The sequence below is a fragment of the Balaenoptera ricei genome, chromosome 2 (assembly GCF_028023285.1).
Source record: "Balaenoptera ricei isolate mBalRic1 chromosome 2, mBalRic1.hap2, whole genome shotgun sequence".
Taxonomy (NCBI): Eukaryota; Metazoa; Chordata; class Mammalia; order Artiodactyla; family Balaenopteridae; genus Balaenoptera; species Balaenoptera ricei.
In genome coordinates, this window is record NC_082640.1 from 184,960,372 (window position 1) to 184,978,159 (window position 17,788).

Sequence of the window (17,788 nt, forward strand, 5' to 3'; positions counted from 1 at the left end):
ACCTGGGGAGGGGCGAGAAGGAGGAAGACGCCGAGGAAGTGGTGCCGGCAAAAACCTTTGCGGTAAAGGAACTCAGAGACGCTTCAAATCACTGAGCGTGCAAAGGTCACGTTGGAGGCTGGCCCAGACCTAGAAAAGATGATGATGGTTCACCACGGCAGAGAAAAGATGCTCATTCCATATCCTAAGTTATACAATGAGAAGAAGGCGAGCACTGTTCAAACTACTCCTGATAAGTTTTTTTCTTAAAATTGTGGTTAAATACACATACTGTAAAATCTACCACCCCGTCCACTTCCAAGTGTACGGTTCTGTGGTATTAAGTACACTCACACTGTTGGAAAAATTCAGAACACTTCATGAGTTTGTGTCCCCCTTGTGCAGGATCGTGCTCACCTTCTCTGTATCCTTCCAATTTTTTTTTAATAAATTTATTTATTTTTGGCTGCATTGGGTCTTCGTTGCTGCGCGCGGGCTTTCTCTAATTGCGGTGAGTGGGGGCTACTCTTCGTTGCGGTGTGCGGGCTTCTCGTTGCGGTGGCTTCTCTTGTTGCAGAACACGGGCTCTAGGTGCGCAGGCTTCAGTACTTGTGGCTCGCAGGCTCTAGAGCACAGGCTCAGTAGTTGTGGCACGTGGGCTCAGTAGTTGTGGCTCTTGGGCTCTAGAGCACAGGCTCAGTAGTTGTGGCTCACGGGCTTAGTTGCTCCACGGCATGTGGGATCTTCCCAGACCAGGGCTCAAACCCATGTCCCCTGCATTGGAAGGCGGATTCTTAACCACTGTGCCCCCAGGGAAGTCCCTAAACAACTTATTTTAACTTAAACTGTCTAAAAGAAAATATATATATATATATTTTTAATATTTATTTATTTATTTGGTTGCACCGGATCTTAGTTTCAGCAGGCAGGCTACTTTGTTGAGGCTCCTTGGTTGTGGCATGCATGTGGGATCTAGTTCCCTGACCAGGGATCGAACCCGGGCCCCCTGCCTTGGGATCGTGGAGTCTTATCCACTGCGCCACCAGGGAAGTCCCCCCAAAATATCTTTATAAATAAAAGAACATTCCTGTATTTGCCAATTTTACTGGATACACAGCTTCTTTCAAACAATATTTAACCCATTATCTATTGCAGAGGCAGGAAAACTTAAAAAAAAAAAATCTATATTTTCCAGACTCTCTTGCAGCTAGGATTCTGTTGGAGATATGGTTTTACCAATTAAACACACCCATGCAAGCCTTGGGAGGTAATCTTTCCAAAGAGATTAGCACAATGGGTGGCAAGCAGGCTATGGCAGGCATGTGTGTTGGCAGTAGCTGGACCCACGTCCCACTGCCTGGTCACCTGCTTCATGGTGTGGGTGACCAGACAGGAGCAAGCCCCTGAATTCTGGGTGACAGCTGTGGCAACAGAGACATAAAGCACAGGTCTAGGGCAGCCCTTGATGTCTGTGCCTTTTTGTAAGCACTTAACTCCATCTATGAAATCCCTTTCTACTTGAAATACCTGGAGTGGTTTGTTTCCCGCCCTGAACGCTGAATGAATCAACAATGGCTTTCATGTAAAGCCCAAAGCCTTTTGTTTGGGGAAGAGTCCACCGATTCAAATGCCACACCATCTTTCATGCACAATCCATACACCAGTGATAGATTGTGTATAATTTCCAGTCTTTGTTTCTTTAAAGTGGAGTGAGGACTGAAAGGCACTACGTTAGCGGCTGACACACAGAATCCTTCTAGATGTTTATGATTTCCCCCAATGTCTTCACCTGTCTGACTCGAATGTAATTCAACAGTATTTTTAGGGACTTGCCTTTATCCAGTCTTCCCAGATAAGAATTCAACTTAGTTTTCGTAGAAACAACAGCTCTGGGGATTCCCCGGTGGTCCATTGGTTAAGACTCTGCCTTCCAATGCAGGGGGCGCAGGTTTGATGCCTGGTTGGGGAACTAAGATCCCACATACCATGTGGTGTAGCCAAAGAAAAAAAAAAAGAAAAGAAACAACAACTCCTTTTGCCCTCATATTTCACTGACTTACTGTAGCATTTCATTTCCCCTCCCTGTGAGTTTATACATCCTGGTCCATTGACATCACGCTTGGCCATGTGACTTGCTTCAACCAATGGAATATGAGAGGATGTGACATGTGTCATTTCTGAGCAGAAACCGAAGAGCCAGCATGTAGTTCTCTCCATAGCTCATTTCCTTCTGCCACAGAACAGGTGCTATGGCCTGAATGTGTCCCCTGCCCCCAAAATTCACATGCTAAAGCCCCAGTCCCCAATATGATGGTATCTGGAGATGAGGCCTTTGGGAGGGAATTAGTTCATGAGGGTAAATTCCTCATGAATGGGATTCGTGCCCTTATGAAAAGAAACACTAGAGAGGTGATTTCTCTCTCTGCCATGCGAGGACACAGCAAGAAGGGAGCCATCTGTAAACCAGGAAGAGAGTCTTTGCCAGAACTGGACCATGCTGCCCCCCCAAACCCAGGCTCCCAGCGTCCAGAACTGTGAGGAATAAATGTTTGTTGTTTAAGTACCCCCAGTCGATGGTATTGTTATAGCAGCCAGAACTGACCAAGCAACAGACAGTGCTCCAGATAGAAGCTGTTCCATCAGCCCGGGTCTCAGAATAAGAGCAGGTGCGGCAAAGTCACAGCCAACCCCGGATGGACATGTAGCTGGGGCAAGAAATGTTCTAGCCGCTGAGATTTGACTGTCATTTGTGCCTGCAGTATAACCCAGCCTCTCATGATTGATACAGTTACCCTTACTTTCCCTGAGGTTGTGTGTTGGAGTTTGCTCTACTGGGTTCTGTGACTACAAGTGCAGAGATCACTTCAAAAACCTTCCCCCGGGTTCTCTAAAAAAAAACTAAAAATGGAACTACCGTATGATCCAGCAATCCCACTCCTGGGCGTATATCCAGAGAAAACCATACTTTGAAAAGATACATGCACCCCCTATGTTCATAGCAGCCCTATTCACAATAGCCAAGACATGGAAGCAACCTAAATGTCCATCGACAGGTGAATGGATAAAGAAGATGTGGTACATATATACAATGGAATAGTACTCAGCCATAAAAAAGAATGATATAATGCCTTTTGCAGCAACATGGATGGACCTAGAGAATATCATATTAAGTGAAGTAAATCAGACAGGGGAAGATAAATATCATATGATATCACTTATATGTGGAATTTAAAAATTGATACAAATGAACTTATTTACAAAATGGAAACAGACTCACAGACATAGGAAACAAACACGGTTACCAGAGGGGAAAGGGGGGTAGCGGGAGGGATAAATTAGGAGTTTGAGATTAACACATACACACTACTATATATAAAATAGATAATCAATAGGGACCTACTGTAAGGCACAGGGAACTCTACTCAGTATTCTGTAATAACCTATATGGGAAAAGAATCCCTCTATGGGAAAAGTGTTTGTAGCTAACACTTGCTGAGTAATACTGGTTTTTTTTTTTTGGCTGCACCGCGTGGCATGCAGGATCTTAGTTCCCTGACCAGGGATCGAACCCGTGCCCCCTGCATTGGAAGCGCGGAGTCTTAACCACTGGACTGCCAGAGAAGTCCCGCTTTTTTTTTTTAACTTCTGTTCTTTTAGAATCACCCTGTAATTCACCTGGAGGGAACAGAATTACTCTATTTCCTCAGGCCTCAAAGATTCCCTCATCACCCACAGTGAGCAAGACGCAGTTCCAGCCACTGGCCCACTCTAAGATTCAGTGTTAACCAGAGCAAGCCCTGGACCTCATGGAATCACATTCTGGTTGGGGGCTCAAACCCTAAGCAAGAAGCACAAGTATGTGTCGTGCACGGAAACATGCTCTGGAGGAAAATGAAGCAATAGATAAAGGGGTGAGCAGTGGTGGTGTTGTTTTGAAGGCCCCGCTAAAGGGGGTCACGCTTGAGCAGAGGTCTGGTGAAGAGAAGGAGTGAGTTCTTTAGGACCCTGGAGGAAGAGCATCCTTTTTATTTTTTATTTTTTAAAATTTTTTATTGAAATATAGCTGATTTACAGTGTTGTGTTAGTTTCAGGTGTACAGCAAAGTGATTCATATATATTTTTTTTTCAGATTCTTTTCCATTATAGGTTATTACAAGATATTGAATATAGTTTCTCATGTTATACAGTAGGACCTTGTTGTTTATCTATCTTATATAAAGTAGTGTGTATCGGTTAATCCCAAACTCCTATCTTATCCCTCCCCCCACCCCCCTTTCCCTCCTGGTAACCATAAGTTTGTTTTCTATGTCTGTGAGTCTTTCTGTTAGGAAGAGCATTTTAGAAAGAGGGGAAGACCCTCAGGCTGGGGCTGGCAGTGCAGGTGGGGAAGAGACGTCCGATTTGGGAGGCGTCCGGGGAGAGTGGCAGGCTTTGCTGCTGGATCAGATGGAGATGTGAGGGGCTGGGAGTGTTTTCAGAGACACCAAGGAACACCCGAGCACCTGGCTGAGGCAGGCAGTGTTTACTGAGACGGGGAGCTCTGGGGGTGTCGGGGAGCGGAATCACGGGCTCACTTCTGGACAGAGAACAGGTGGGACAAATCGAAAACAAATAGCAAGATGGTGACTTCACCCAGCCATATCTCTAACCCCACACCACCCCGCAAATAAAGGGCAGAGATTGTCAGATAGGATTTTCTAAAAGCAAGAGCCAACTATAAGAAACCCACTTTAAATACTGGGTTGGCCAAAAAGTGCCTTCGGTTTTTAAGGAAAAATAAAAGACACATTTTTCATTTTCACCAAGAACTTTATTGAACAAAGTAGTCACACTTTTGTTCCACTACCTTCTGCCATTTTTCAGGCAACTTCATAATTCCATCTTCCCCAAACTTTTTATCTTTTTGATAAAAGGTACTGTTCTGAGTACCTTTTACAGTCTTCCAGGGAATTGAAATTTTTTTCCATTAAGAGAATTTTGTAAAGACCGAAATAAATGGAAATCCAAAGGTGCAGTGTCTGGTGAATATGGCAGATGAATCAGAACTTCCCAGCCAAGCTGTAACAGTTTTTGCCTGGTCATCAAAAACATACGGTCTTGCGGTATCCTGATGGAAGATTATGCATTCTCTGTTGACTAATTCTGGACGTTTCTCGTCAAGTGCCACTTTCAGTTGGTCTAACTGGGAGCAGTACTTGTTGGAATTAATCGTTTGGTTTTCTGGAAGAAGCTCATAGTAGAGGACTCCCTTCCAATCCCACCATATACAGAGCATCACCTTCTTTGGATGAAGACTGGCCTTTGGTGTGGTTGGTGGTGGTTCATTTCGCTTGCCCCACGATCTCTTCCATTCCACATTGTTTTACAGTATCCACTTTTCATTGCCCGTCACAATTTGTTTTAAAAACGGAACATTTTCCTTACGTTTCAGTAGAGAATCGCATGGGGAAATACGGTCAAGAAGGTTTTTTTCGCTTAACTTACGTGGAACCCAAACGTCAAAGCGATGAATATAACCAAGCTGGTGCAAATGATTTTCATAGCTTGATTCGGATATTTTGAGTATGGTGGCTATCTCCCACATGGTATAACATTGATTGTTCTCAATTAATGTCTTCATTTGATCGCTATCAACTTCAACTAGTCTACCTGACCGTGGAGCATCGTCCAGTGAGAAATCTCCAGCACGAACCTTCAAAAACCACTTTTGACACATTGGATCAGTCACAGCAACTTCTCCATACACTGCGCAAATCTTTTTTTGCATTTCAGTTGCGTTTTTACCTTTCCTGAAATAATGAAGCATAATATGCTGAAAATGTTGCTTTTTTTCTTCCATCTTCCATATTAAAATGGCTGCACAAAAATTCACCAATTTTGATAAGTTTTTTTTAAATGCACGCTGATGTGACAGCTGTCACGTACAATCTAACAAAATTGTTTCGAATGAAGTTAAAGACAGCTAAGTGCTACTAGAGCCATCTTACGGAAAAAACCGAACGAACATTTTGGGCAACCCAGTATAAAGGCACAGATGGGGTAAAAGCGAAGGATGGAAAAGACATCACACTAACACTGATCCAGAGAAAACCAGCCAGAGAGACCATGCTCATATCAGATGAAGTAAATTTCAGAGCAAATAACACTACTAGGAATAAAGTGGGGTGTTTCACGGTGATCAAGGGGTCGATTCATGAAAAGGACACAACAATGCTTTATGTATCTAATAATAGAGCTTCAAAATACAGGAAGCAAAAACAGACTGAACTGCGTGGAAAGAGACAATTGCACAGCTATAAGCCAAAAGTTCAACACCTCTTTCAATAGGTAGAACAAGTAGCACGGATATAGGTCTTAACACTTTCAGCCAAGTTGGCCTGATTGGCATTTTCTAGAACACTCCACCCAACAACAGCAGATGTGACTTCTAAGGTTGGGACTCATCGGTGTGCAGACGTACTGAGTGTCACAGGGCTGGGACGGAGTGTTGACAGCACACACAAGCCGCGCGGTGTCAATGGCGTCCAAAGGTCGAGCAAGAGAAGGGCCCAGAACTGGTCACTGGATTTGGCCACGTGGAGGCCATTGGTGACCTTGACAACAGCACTTGCCGGGGGGGGGGGGGGGGCGGGGGAGTGTGGGGTTGGGCTGGGTGAGAGGCAGTCCCCACCTCTGCTCATTTTCAAGGAGTTTTCCTGAAAAAGTCAGCAAAGCATGAGAAGTGCTGGCAGGAAGCTGTGGCAGGGGGTTCTCGAAAGAAGGGATGCATTTGGAGCAGCTTGGACGCGGCCGGGAAGAACCCAGGAGGGAGAAAGGGAACGTCTGAGGGCGAGGGGAGGATTTCAGAGACGAAGTCCATGAGAGGCGGTGGGGTCCAGCGTCCCCAGGGAGCGGTGGCCTTGGCTGGGGACACAGACCGTTCTCAGGTAAGAGAAGAGGCTGGGTACCTCCAGAGGAGCGGCCAGGGCAGCGGCAGGCGTCCCGGAGGGCTTGCGCGCAGGAGAGAGACTGAACTGTCTGCGTTAGAGGCAATCTCCTCTAACTTTATCAATGGGCGGTGGGATGCAGGCTGGACCACGGGCTGGCATTCCCCTCTGGTCGCCGCCATTGCTCGCTTTGCGACCCTGGACGAGTCATCCGGGTGACCTTGGGAAGGTGAGCCTGGAGGCGTCCCCGGGACGGATGGGGCAGCAGGCTGGGAGGAGGCGTAGGAGCGACAGGAAAAGATTCCGGGGTGCGCGTCCTCCGCTGCGCCACTAGAGGGCGCCAAGCGACCGCTCTGTTCCTTAGGGGCGCTTCCCACCCCCCCCCCCCCGGCCCCGCCCCCCAGCCGCGTCCAGCCCGGCTCAAAGTCGCCAGAAACCCGGGGTGGTTCCAGACTCACCCAGAGGCTCATTAGACAAGGAACCGAGACAGAAAAGGGGGGGATGCCAGGACGAGCTTCATCAGGAAGTGTCCTGTAGCCCGGTGAGCGATAGGTGGGTGGAGTCCCGCGCTGGCGACGGAATGACGCTGCCTGGTTTCGAGCAGCTGGGAAGGTCAAAATCCAAACTATGCCCTGTGGACCGGCCGCCGCTGCCACCCGGCACCGCGTTCCCGGGGAGTGAGGCGTTGCTTTCACAGCCATTAACCAAGCACCCACGTTGCGCCAGGCCCTGCTGGTGCTGGGAATGAGCCCATGGAATGAATGAATGAATGAATGGGCGAGCCCAATGTGGAATTTCGAGAGGGAAGAGGGGGATGCCAGACGCGGGGCCTGAAGGTGCTGGGCCAGCCGGACTTCCGCTGAGGGCTCAGTGTGGCCCAGGGTTGGGAGAGGGAGAGGGAGAGGGAAGATGGGGATGAGAAGGAGCCCCCAACTTGGATTTGAGGAGCCGTCCGGTGCAGTACTTGAAGGAGAAGGGTGGGGACAGTTCAGCACCAACTTCTGATAAAATACATGTGGCCCAGCAGCCACTACCATCCCCCATCAACTTAGAAAGAACTCTCTCTCGCCAGCACCCCCTGCCTACTGCCAACGGAAAGCAGACTCTCCTTTGGACATGAGAAAGCGGAGATGCCAAACGGAGTTTGCGGTGGGAGAGGCCAGGTTTGGGTGGAGGGCCCCCCGTCCCAACACACACAGAGTCAGCTTGGGGCAGAGTCCTGCCCCAGGAGGCCAAGGGAGCATCTCACAAAAATATCCCCTTCCCTGTCAGCCGGGGACAGTCTAGCCAGCCCCCAGGGTAAGGAATTTAGAGTGCTGGGCACTCTCTGTAAGCAGTCAATCAACATTGACCATTCTTCCTACGATGTATCTATTCAACACAGCAAACATCTTTAGAGAACAGAAATGCAAGCACATTTGATCAATGTATGGAGCCTTGTAGACAGATTGTTCAGGTTCCTCTGATTTCCATTCCCTTAGAAACAACAGACACTTTTAATTCTGAGCCTATCACACATGTAGGGCTGCACATCCGGAGCCCGCTGCTCTGCTGCCCTGGCTCGGAGCCAGATTGCAGATGTTTGAGTCCCTTGGACGCCCAAATGGCTGCGTCTCCTGGGTGGTGCTGACTCACGGTGCAGGCTGCAAGCAGCCTCTCTCCATCTGCCAGTTTGCTGCTGGGTTTCTGGGGCTCCAATGGTGTGTGGTCAATTCAGAGTTCACTAACCTGCACCTAACAGATTTTCTTCCATCCCTGTTCCTACCCCAAAGGACATGGGGCAGGGGGCAGCCCTTAGCAGAGTGCCTGGTATTGAGTGAGCTCTCAGTGTTAGTTGTTGGTGGCGTTACTATTATTCATTACCATTATGATCATAGCACAAACTCATTGCAGTGCTTTATATTTTTCCAGGAAGTTTATTTAGATCTGCTCGGGCATATGATATAAGACTGGACTAGTGTGAAATAAGTCAGACAGAGAAAGACAAATATCATATGATATCATTTACATGTGGAATCTTCAAAAATGATACAAATGAACTTATTTACAAAACAGAAATAGACTCACAGACAGAAAACAAATTAATGGTAAACAACAAGGACCTATTGTATAGCACAGGGAACTACACTCAATATCTTATAATAGGGATTTCCCTGGTGGTGCAGTGGTTAAGAATCCGCCTGCCAATGCAGGGGACACAGGTTTGAGCCCTGGTCGGGGAAGATCCCACATGCCGCAGAGCAACTAAGCCCATGCGCCACAACTGCTGAGCCTGCACTCTAGAGCCTGCAAGCCACAACTACTGAGCCCATGTGCCACAACTACTGAAGCCTGCGCACCTAGGGCTCCTGCTCCGCAACAAGAGAAGCCACCGCAATGAGAAGCCTGCGCACCGCAACGAAGACCCAATGCAACTAAAAATAAATAAATTAATTAATTTTTAAAAATCTTATAATAACCTATAACGGAAAAGAGTCTGAAACGGATATATATATATCACTTTGCTGTACACTTGAAACTAACACAACATTGTACGTTAACTATACTTCAATTTTTAAAATTCCACACAAAAAAAAGAGTGGACTGATGGAAGGCAGGAGGAGGATGGGATATTAATCTGTCCCCTCTGCCATGAGCTTCTTAAAGACAAGAATCATCTGATTAGTCTTCATGTTCCAGCAGTTTCTGGGGCTTGGCACTGGGTAACTGAGCAAGAATAGGCATACTGCATGTTTTACAGTTTTCCAAAGATGATTTGGGGAAATCAGATCATCCCATCATCATTCTACCAATCAGGATTCAGCTCTCTGACTGTGCACTTTGATATAAAAATAGCACCTTTGGCTTCCCTTCCTCAGCCCAACTTAAGAAGCGAGTGATGAGTTTGAACTTTCAAAAGCCAATTAATGCTCCTTATAATAACTGTCATTTCTAAACCAAGAATGTGGGCAGCCTGAATTCTGGCCCTTATGTCATGTCGGTGTACTGGAGGAGGTCCAGGCAAATGGGAGCTGGGGGGAAACTTATTGGGCAGGCACGGCAGTCCCTGCCTTGTGTGGACCCAGATGCTGAGGCCATCGGAATGACAGCGTCAGCCCCGGCTGCTATTCTGGGTGGATGCTTGTAGGTCTCCCCCGTGGTCCTCACGGCATTCTGGGGGGAATTATTTGCCATTAGCAACCAGGACCCACAACAGCCAGGCTTCACCCCACCGTTCAGGTGTCACCTCCTGGCCTTCCCGTACATCGCTCCTGCAGTCAGGCCTCTCTGCTTTTGCAGAAGCTGCTTCCTGCTCTGGGAATGTCCCCTCCCAGCCTCCCTCTTTCCTAGCAATGTGACACTTCCCTCATCTCCTCCCCCTCTGAAAAAGATCCTCAGTCTCCCTATGTATATTTAGTAACACAGATGACTATATTCTAGCTCAACACATCGTAGTCATTCATTCGTTCAAAGAAACTACACGGGTTAAGTGCTTAGAACAATGTCAGGCACAGGCTAAGTGCTCAAAACACGTTAGCTCGTTAACACCATTCATTCATTCAGTATTAGTGCAGTGTCTCAGGCTCTGTGCTGTTCGCTGAGTCCACAGCAGTGAACAGGACAGACGTAGTCCCTGACCACCCCTCACCGCCCCCCGCAGGTTCCCACCTTTAGGGCTTGAGGTGTGGGTATTGCGGAGCCCCGCCCAGCACTGGAACTACGAGTCCCAGAAGGCTGCGCGGCGGAGTCACCCGGGCCGCCTGAGCGCGACGTCGTGACGTCGGTACCGTGAGGGGGCCCAGTGGCTGCGGCGGGCGCCGGCCGCGGGCGGCGGGAGGCGGGAGGCGGGCGGCGGCGGCGGCGGCGGCGGCGGCGGCGGCGGCGGCGGGGCGGGGCCGGCGGGCGGCGGCCTTTAGGGAGGAGCCGTCGCTCACTCTCTTCAGTCAGCAGCGGGCTAGCGGGCGGTCGGCTTGTGCTGCCCGTTTCTCTCGTGCGCCCGCCCGCTCGCTCTCGCGCCGAGTCGCGGCCGCCTTCTCAGCGCTGCCTGCGGGTCCCGAGCGCGGCGCCATGTCGGAGCCCGGGGGCGGCGGCGAGGACGGCTCGGCCGGCCTGGAGGTGTCGGCAGTGCAGAACGTGGCTGACGTGTCGGTGCTGCAGAAGCACCTGCGGAAGCTGGTGCCGCTGCTGCTGGAGGATGGCGGCGAGGCCCCGGCCGCGCTCGAGGCGGCGCTGGAGGAGAAGAGCGCCCTGGAGCAGATGCGCAAGTTCCTCTCGGACCCGCAGGTGCACACGGTCCTGGTGGAGCGCTCCACGCTCAAAGGTGCGGGGCCGGGGCTGCGGTGGGTCCCCCGGCGCCCCGCCTCGCTCCCGCCACACCCCTTGCCGCCGGGGCCCCAGGGTGCCCCCTTCCGGGTCGCGGGGACGGAGGAGGGCGCCCAGCCTCGCCGTCACCCGCAACAATGGGATCGCTTTGTCTGCTCGGCCTCAAGATGGCCGAGTTGGGTGGAGACAGCGTCTCCCGGCTGAGAGCGGGCGGAGGCCGCATCCCGGCCTCCAATGTCACATGGGCTTTTCGGTTTCGATTTGTGTCCAGGCCAGGCCGGCCTCGGGAGGGATGTGTCAGGGGCGGCGCCGGGGGCAGCCTGGATCGTGGTCCTTCGGTCGTCCGGGTGTAGGGGGAGATCCTGGCGAGCCGGAGCTGGCGGAGCCCTGGCCGGCGGGCATCCCAGCCTCTGCCTTGTGCGGACCCAGATGCCGAGGCCCGAGGAGTGACAGTGACAGCCCTGGCTGCGAGCGGGGCATCACTGTTCTGGGTGGATAGCGCACGCAGGTCTCCCTCTTGGACTTCATGCTGTCCCTGCTGAGTGGGTGCATCTGCCCACTTCAGACGCGAGAAAACTCAGGCTCAGTCGAAGTGACTGCCCCAAGGTCACACCGGCTAATCCTACTCCCTAGGCTAGACTCAACATCTCAGTTTGCAGTCCATTGCTTGTTTTCCTTCATCATGCCTTGTATTTGTGTGATGCTTAGATGATCCTAATGATGACCCCATGGTCTTTGAATCTATTTTACAGATCTTAAAAGGAGAGAGACTTAGGTTAGGCACCTAGTGGAGGGACGGGACCAAAGGTTTGCATATTCCAGCAATCTCCTCAAATAGTGACCTCCCAAAAGCAAGCCTAGGTTCCTCTTCGAGAGTGGAGCTTGCCTTCAGGGAGGGTTTCCCCGTGATGCTTTAAGACCATTTTGTAGCCAGTGTCGAGCTTATTTGACAGCACATGTATGGGTGTGGCACCGTCCATCCGGGAAGCCAAGGATGATGTCCAGGTAAATGTTAGCTTAGCACCAAGGATTGGGCATTGTCTGAAAGTGTTCGGAGACAAGCTTCTTATAATCTCAAAAGCTGTATGGTTCTGTCAGTAAGAGAAGCTCAACTATCTGCCTCACCACCCCCTCTCACCGCTACACACACTTCCTTTCTTGCAGATAGTTTGTTTCTTTCAAAGGTTTTTCCTACTCAGGAGATGCTTCATTGTAGCATTGGCCTCTGCAGGAGGGTCAGCGAGTGTGAAAGAGTATTTTTCTTAGATCCGCAAGGAATGTTCAAAGCAAATAAGCCATCCAGGCATATTTAGAGTATTAAAGTTGTTTAGGGTTTTCTTTTATGTTTGGGGTTGTTTTCCCGCATGGAAACCACTACTGTTTAAAAAAAATTTTTTTTAACTCATCTATTTTCTTTCAAAAAAAGTATATAGTCACGATAGAAAATTAAAGTGTACAGATAAAATTAAAGTCACCTGGAATCCTTCGACCTAGATATGACCACTGTCAGCATTTTGGTATCTGTCTTTCTGGTCGTTTTTTAATGAATATACATTATTTTATTAAAATACACTTTAATCTGCATTGTTATTGTATTTTGAGTAGCTTTACCTTGGCTAATTCTTGATCATATTTTCATTGCACAGTTTTTGTTTTGAAATCAGTGATTCCTACCTTAGGTCTCAGTTTCTTTTTTACAGAAAAAAATTGTAGGTTTTGTTCTTTGCTTCTAGAGCGCTCCTCAGTGATTCACTTTTCTCAAACACCTTAGAATTGAACTTGGCTAAAATAATTGGAGGGGGACCCGATTTCTGTTGAATGCTTTCTGGCGCAGATCACCTCTGTTTTCTTGATGGGTACATTTTCGCCCTTCAGCAAAGCGAGTATCCACGCATCCAAATCTTGGCTCCATAATGACTTGCACTTTTGAATGTTGACTAGGTAATGAGACTGTCTACAGTTGAAATCCTATCTCATTCCTGGATTTATAAAAGTCCTGGGAAGTATTGCTAGTAATTCAACCTGTCTTAACTTATTTTTCACTTACAGAAATCTGAGGAAAAACTATGTGGCCCCGTCCGTCTTCCTAGCATCCTGGCTACACTACATAATTTAGGTATAAGTGTTAACCCAGCTCACTTAGAAGGAGGGCTGGTTTTCATGAGTTAGCATTGCCATTTGCACGTTTAATCCAATTCGAACATCCAGTAGTTATTTACAGTGAAAAGGCAGGCTTGCGTTATGATACGGAGAATAAATCTGAATGGTTTAAACTGAATAAAGACCGCCACCACCAATGAAGTCATATAATTTATTTAATGAACAGGAGAAGTTACTTTTACTTTATCTTCCCCCCACTTCCCCCCTTTTTTATGGAAAGAATTTTCCAAACACATGTAATTGAATATAGAAGCTTTTTTTTATATGAAGGTCTATCTCTATATGTTTTTTTAAGTACTCCAGCTAGCTTTACACTTCTTTTGTTAAAGTAGAGCCTTCTTTAAAGTGTAGAATAAAGGTTGTGACTGTAACAGTTTATGATTTTCTTTTTTTTTTTTTGGCCACACCGCGAGGCATGCGAGATCTTAGTCCCCCATCCAGTGATCGAATCTAACCTATGCCCCCTGCAGTGGAAGCGCGGAGTCTTAACCACTGGACCACCAGGGAAGTCCCCCTAACAGTTAATTTTGATAGTGAAGAGTTGGTGAAAGGGAACGTTAAATTGTAGCTCCCCGTTTTAAAAAGAGAAATCTCCTTCCTGTAATTCCTGGCCTATAGAAAATTGTTTTCCTCATAGCGTACTTCTAAAAGTATGACCAGGTAGGTGATCCCTACGTGATAGGCATATTACGATGTTAATGGCACTTCTGTAGCGCTTTTTACCTGAAGTGCATTTTGGGGTGTGTTCCTTCCTGTGAAAGGTTGGGTGGTGAAGGTAGGGACCGGTAAGGATGTTGCGGTGTGCAGCTGCTGGAGTGGTGGTTCCAGGGCTTGTCTGGGACCAGGCTGGGAATGGGTGCTGTGGGGTTTTGGTTCGGTTTTGTTCCACTCAGATGTGTTACCCTTGGAGCTTTGTCTTTAAGACTGGAAGTAGTGGCTGCCTTTAGTCGCTGCTTCCCCGAAGCTTGGGCTTTTAGTTGTTCCTGACGTACATAGCTCAGGGGGTTTTACCCTCTCTTCATTAGTGCGGAGATGACTGGAGTTGGAAGACTCCTGACTGGAAGGAAGAAAGCCGGTGCTCCTTACAGGACTCGGCTTCCTAGAGACGTGGTGGCATAGGGAGATGTGTGGGGAATGTTTTTGTGGAGTTTTAAACATTATTTTTCTGAGGACTTAATTTCCCTAAAAAGAGAAGAAATGTAGTAGATTGATGATTAAAAAGTATCCATTTCTGGCTTAGACCCCAAAATGGTTAATAAAATGATTAGTAAATTAATAGGAAACATTTACTGTGACCCGGCACTGTCTTGGAGCACTGGGCCAGGAGTCCATCAGCCTGGGTTCTTGCTGTCCTGCGCTGTCGCGCTGTAGGTGGGCCCTCCACCCTCTGGAGGACAAAGCAGTCTGCAGCGAGATGCGTTTCAAAGTGAGGTGTTTCGTAGTGAGTGAAATTCATGCACAGGAAAGGGAAAGCAGTCATTACTTCTTTTTAAAAAGTAAAGACAGATGGAAATTTCGTCTCTCAGCATCGTGGGGTATCAGGCTGGGAACGGCGGAAGAGATTTAGTCCAGCGCCTCTGTCATGAGTGAGGAAACCAAAACCGCAGGATTTTAAGACCCAGTTAGGAAAAGGATGTTTTAAGAAGGATTCTGAAACCTAAGAACTAATTTCTCTGTTGAATTCCTTGGTATCCATTAAACAGGAGTGTTTGTTTTCATTTACTTCATAGCAATTATTTCTTTTGAATTAGTGTTAGCCTTAAAAAGCATGAAGTCTTAAATCCTTTAGGCATTACTGACTTAGTTGTTTTCACTTCCTTCTCTTTTTTTCTGGAAATGTCAAAAGGAGCCCCAGTTTTACCTTGTGTACAAGGATTACATGGGGTTCAACCCTCCTTTCAAATTCCCAGCAATGTTATGGATGGAAGAGAAGACTCAAGGCTCTCACCACGCCCTTAGCCTCGTGCAGGGCAGGGAGTGGTTGCGAAGAAGTCACAGCCTCAGCGGGAGGACAGAAGGGTGGGTGGGCGTTGAGGTGGCCGGAGAAAGTACCAGGGATGGGAAAGGGGAAAGCTAGAGCGACCACTGGAGAAAAAAGGGGAGGGTGTGTATGACAGTGATCGGCCAAAATAATGTGGTATTAGAAGTCTGTTTGGATTTTAAAGGGAAAAGAAGAGGAAAGATAAAGAGAGCCAGGAACATGTAACACATAATCTGGCCAAAGAAAATGACTGGCTTCATTTGCTAGAGAAGAGGCTTGCCCTGTGGCTGGAGAACGTTGGGAGGGGAGAGTGAAGGAGGGGATGACCAAGGGCAGGGGAGCCGACAGCCTCCCCTCGCCCTTTTGCAGTTGCCTGTTCACCAGTCTGTGGACACATACCCATCTACCTAGGAGAGGTGGTATGAGCCTTAAGGTAATTGAATGTGCATCTGTTTGTATTTCATTAAATGAGGCATATTGCTCACCTAATTCACAATGCAATGATACAAATCACTCGTTCTTTGAAATACATTCATCTTTCAATAGAAGCATACGCAGAATAGTGCTAAATGACATTTTGAACATCTCTAGAAATTTGATAAACTCCCAGAAGTTCACCAAAGAAATGTCCACAGGGCGCTGTAATGTGTATCAGTATGGCTTGCAGCACAGGAACTCAAGAGTCGGGCGCAGCACTTTCTGTGCTGGTATTTTAGTTCCCTGAATGTGTTAATAGGCAGCACAGTATCAGTCTGTTGTGTATTAACCAGTAACTTTAGCATCATTAGGAAACTGGTTCAAACTTTACCCAAAGTGGTATTTCCTGATAAACGTGCAGATTGTGTTCGTATATAAGCCTCTAATATAGCAGGTACCCTCTTTGTTAGGAATCAACTCTTAAGTGTCTTTCTCTCCTTTAAACAATTTTTTTAAAAAGTTTCTGCAGAAATAGAATTATTGTTATTTGGAAAATATAATAATTTATAAAGAGGCAGGAAAGTTTAAATTGTTTGGCAGTTTATGAAACAATGTCATGTGTTCTTTATAATGGGAATCAGACATCCTCAGACTTCATATGATCTTCGTATTTATGGGGAATAGCGTTAAAAAATTAATCCAAAATGTAGTCTATGGCTGATACTAATAATGACTTGCATAAATTACTGTCATCAAAGGAAGTTAGAATTTTACAGAGCAGTAGAGGACACCTATTTTGCATACCCATGTCTGAGGATTATGTCATCGTGTGTGCATTCCCGAGCCCCAGCCATCTCCTGCTGCATTGCAGTGTTATTCCTAGTGCGGGCTGGGCTGGGCGTTCACAGTGGTCCGGAGACAGCCGTGACTCATCGCCTGGCCTGCCGCCCGGTTCCTTTAACCCTGTTTGCATTAGGATGTGCTGGGGATGTGGTTAGGTGTTGTGTCCAGTCGGCATGTTTTCTATATGATTTTATTTGTATAGAGGATGCCGCTCTGCTCTGTCCGGGAGGAAGAGATGATTCAAAGTTACAACATATTTTTACTTAGTAATTTCCTTTGGTGATTATAGAATGTTACTTTTATTGTCTATTTATTGTTTGGGTGTTATATTAATGACATATATTTTATATAAATCATAGAACAGCATTACTGAAAGTTCCAAAAATCAAGGGAAAAAATATTTCATAATCCCACCACCCTGACAACTATTTTAGTTTGGGGATATTTCCTTATACTCTTTGTCTTTGTGTTTTACAGATTGCAATTATATGTTTGGTTGGTTTCACGTAGTATGATTTATCTTATCTTGTGGTATGTCCACATTTCAGTAGTTAGAAAACTCGGTTGGTTGGTTTGGGGTTTTTTTTTGAGGTAGTTAGTAATTTTAAAAAACAGCTAGGAAGTCACTGGCATGCAAAAATGTTCTGCCACTCACTCCTCCTCTCCTTCCTAAAGTTACACTAAAAACAACATTTTGGAAGAGTTATTGTCTTGATAAGTATATATTTATATATATATAAATAAATATACTAATATTTAATATTCTTTTAGTGTGAATTTTGTATTTGTCTCATCTTAAAATGAAAGAAGCAAATAGCTTTTGCTCATAGTTTTTAGCATTTATAGAAACCTTATAAGCCACCTAATTTAATGTCCCACCCCCTCCTCTGTTGCTCCTTTTACGTTTTACGAATTTGAAGCTGAGAGGAAGAAAAATGACTTTCCTGAGATCACTTAGTTAAGTTTACTGCCTTTGTTATTACACCATGACTTAGAAGTGAAGGCGAATCGTACATATCAAGTTAGAATAATCCTTCGATATTAATTTTTGCTAATGCAGTTATTCCATACAGTATGTCGTACCAAAGATAATTCAGCTAGAGGGTGTACGCATCTAGCTGATTAGTACTAGATCTAGAGGTTTGTATTACTTCCCATTTTTATGATTTTTATATTAATT

General features: G+C 46.8%; 1 protein-coding gene and 1 pseudogene across 1 annotated transcript in view; one reads left to right on the forward strand and one right to left on the reverse strand.

Annotated features, from left to right (window-relative positions):
• Positions 1-341: 341 nt before the first annotated feature.
• LOC132361381 (U6 spliceosomal RNA) lies at positions 342-438 on the reverse strand (annotated as a pseudogene).
• Positions 439-10,783: 10,345 nt separating this feature from the next.
• Positions 10,784-17,788, forward strand: part of DYNC1H1 (dynein cytoplasmic 1 heavy chain 1) — a 67,650-nt gene continuing 60,645 nt past the window's right edge. Inside the window, exon 1 of the mRNA XM_059915014.1 lies at positions 10,784-11,205. Coding sequence (XP_059770997.1) covers positions 10,953-11,205 — 253 coding nt within the window. The 5' untranslated portion in view covers positions 10,784-10,952. The remainder of the gene's footprint in view (positions 11,206-17,788) is intronic.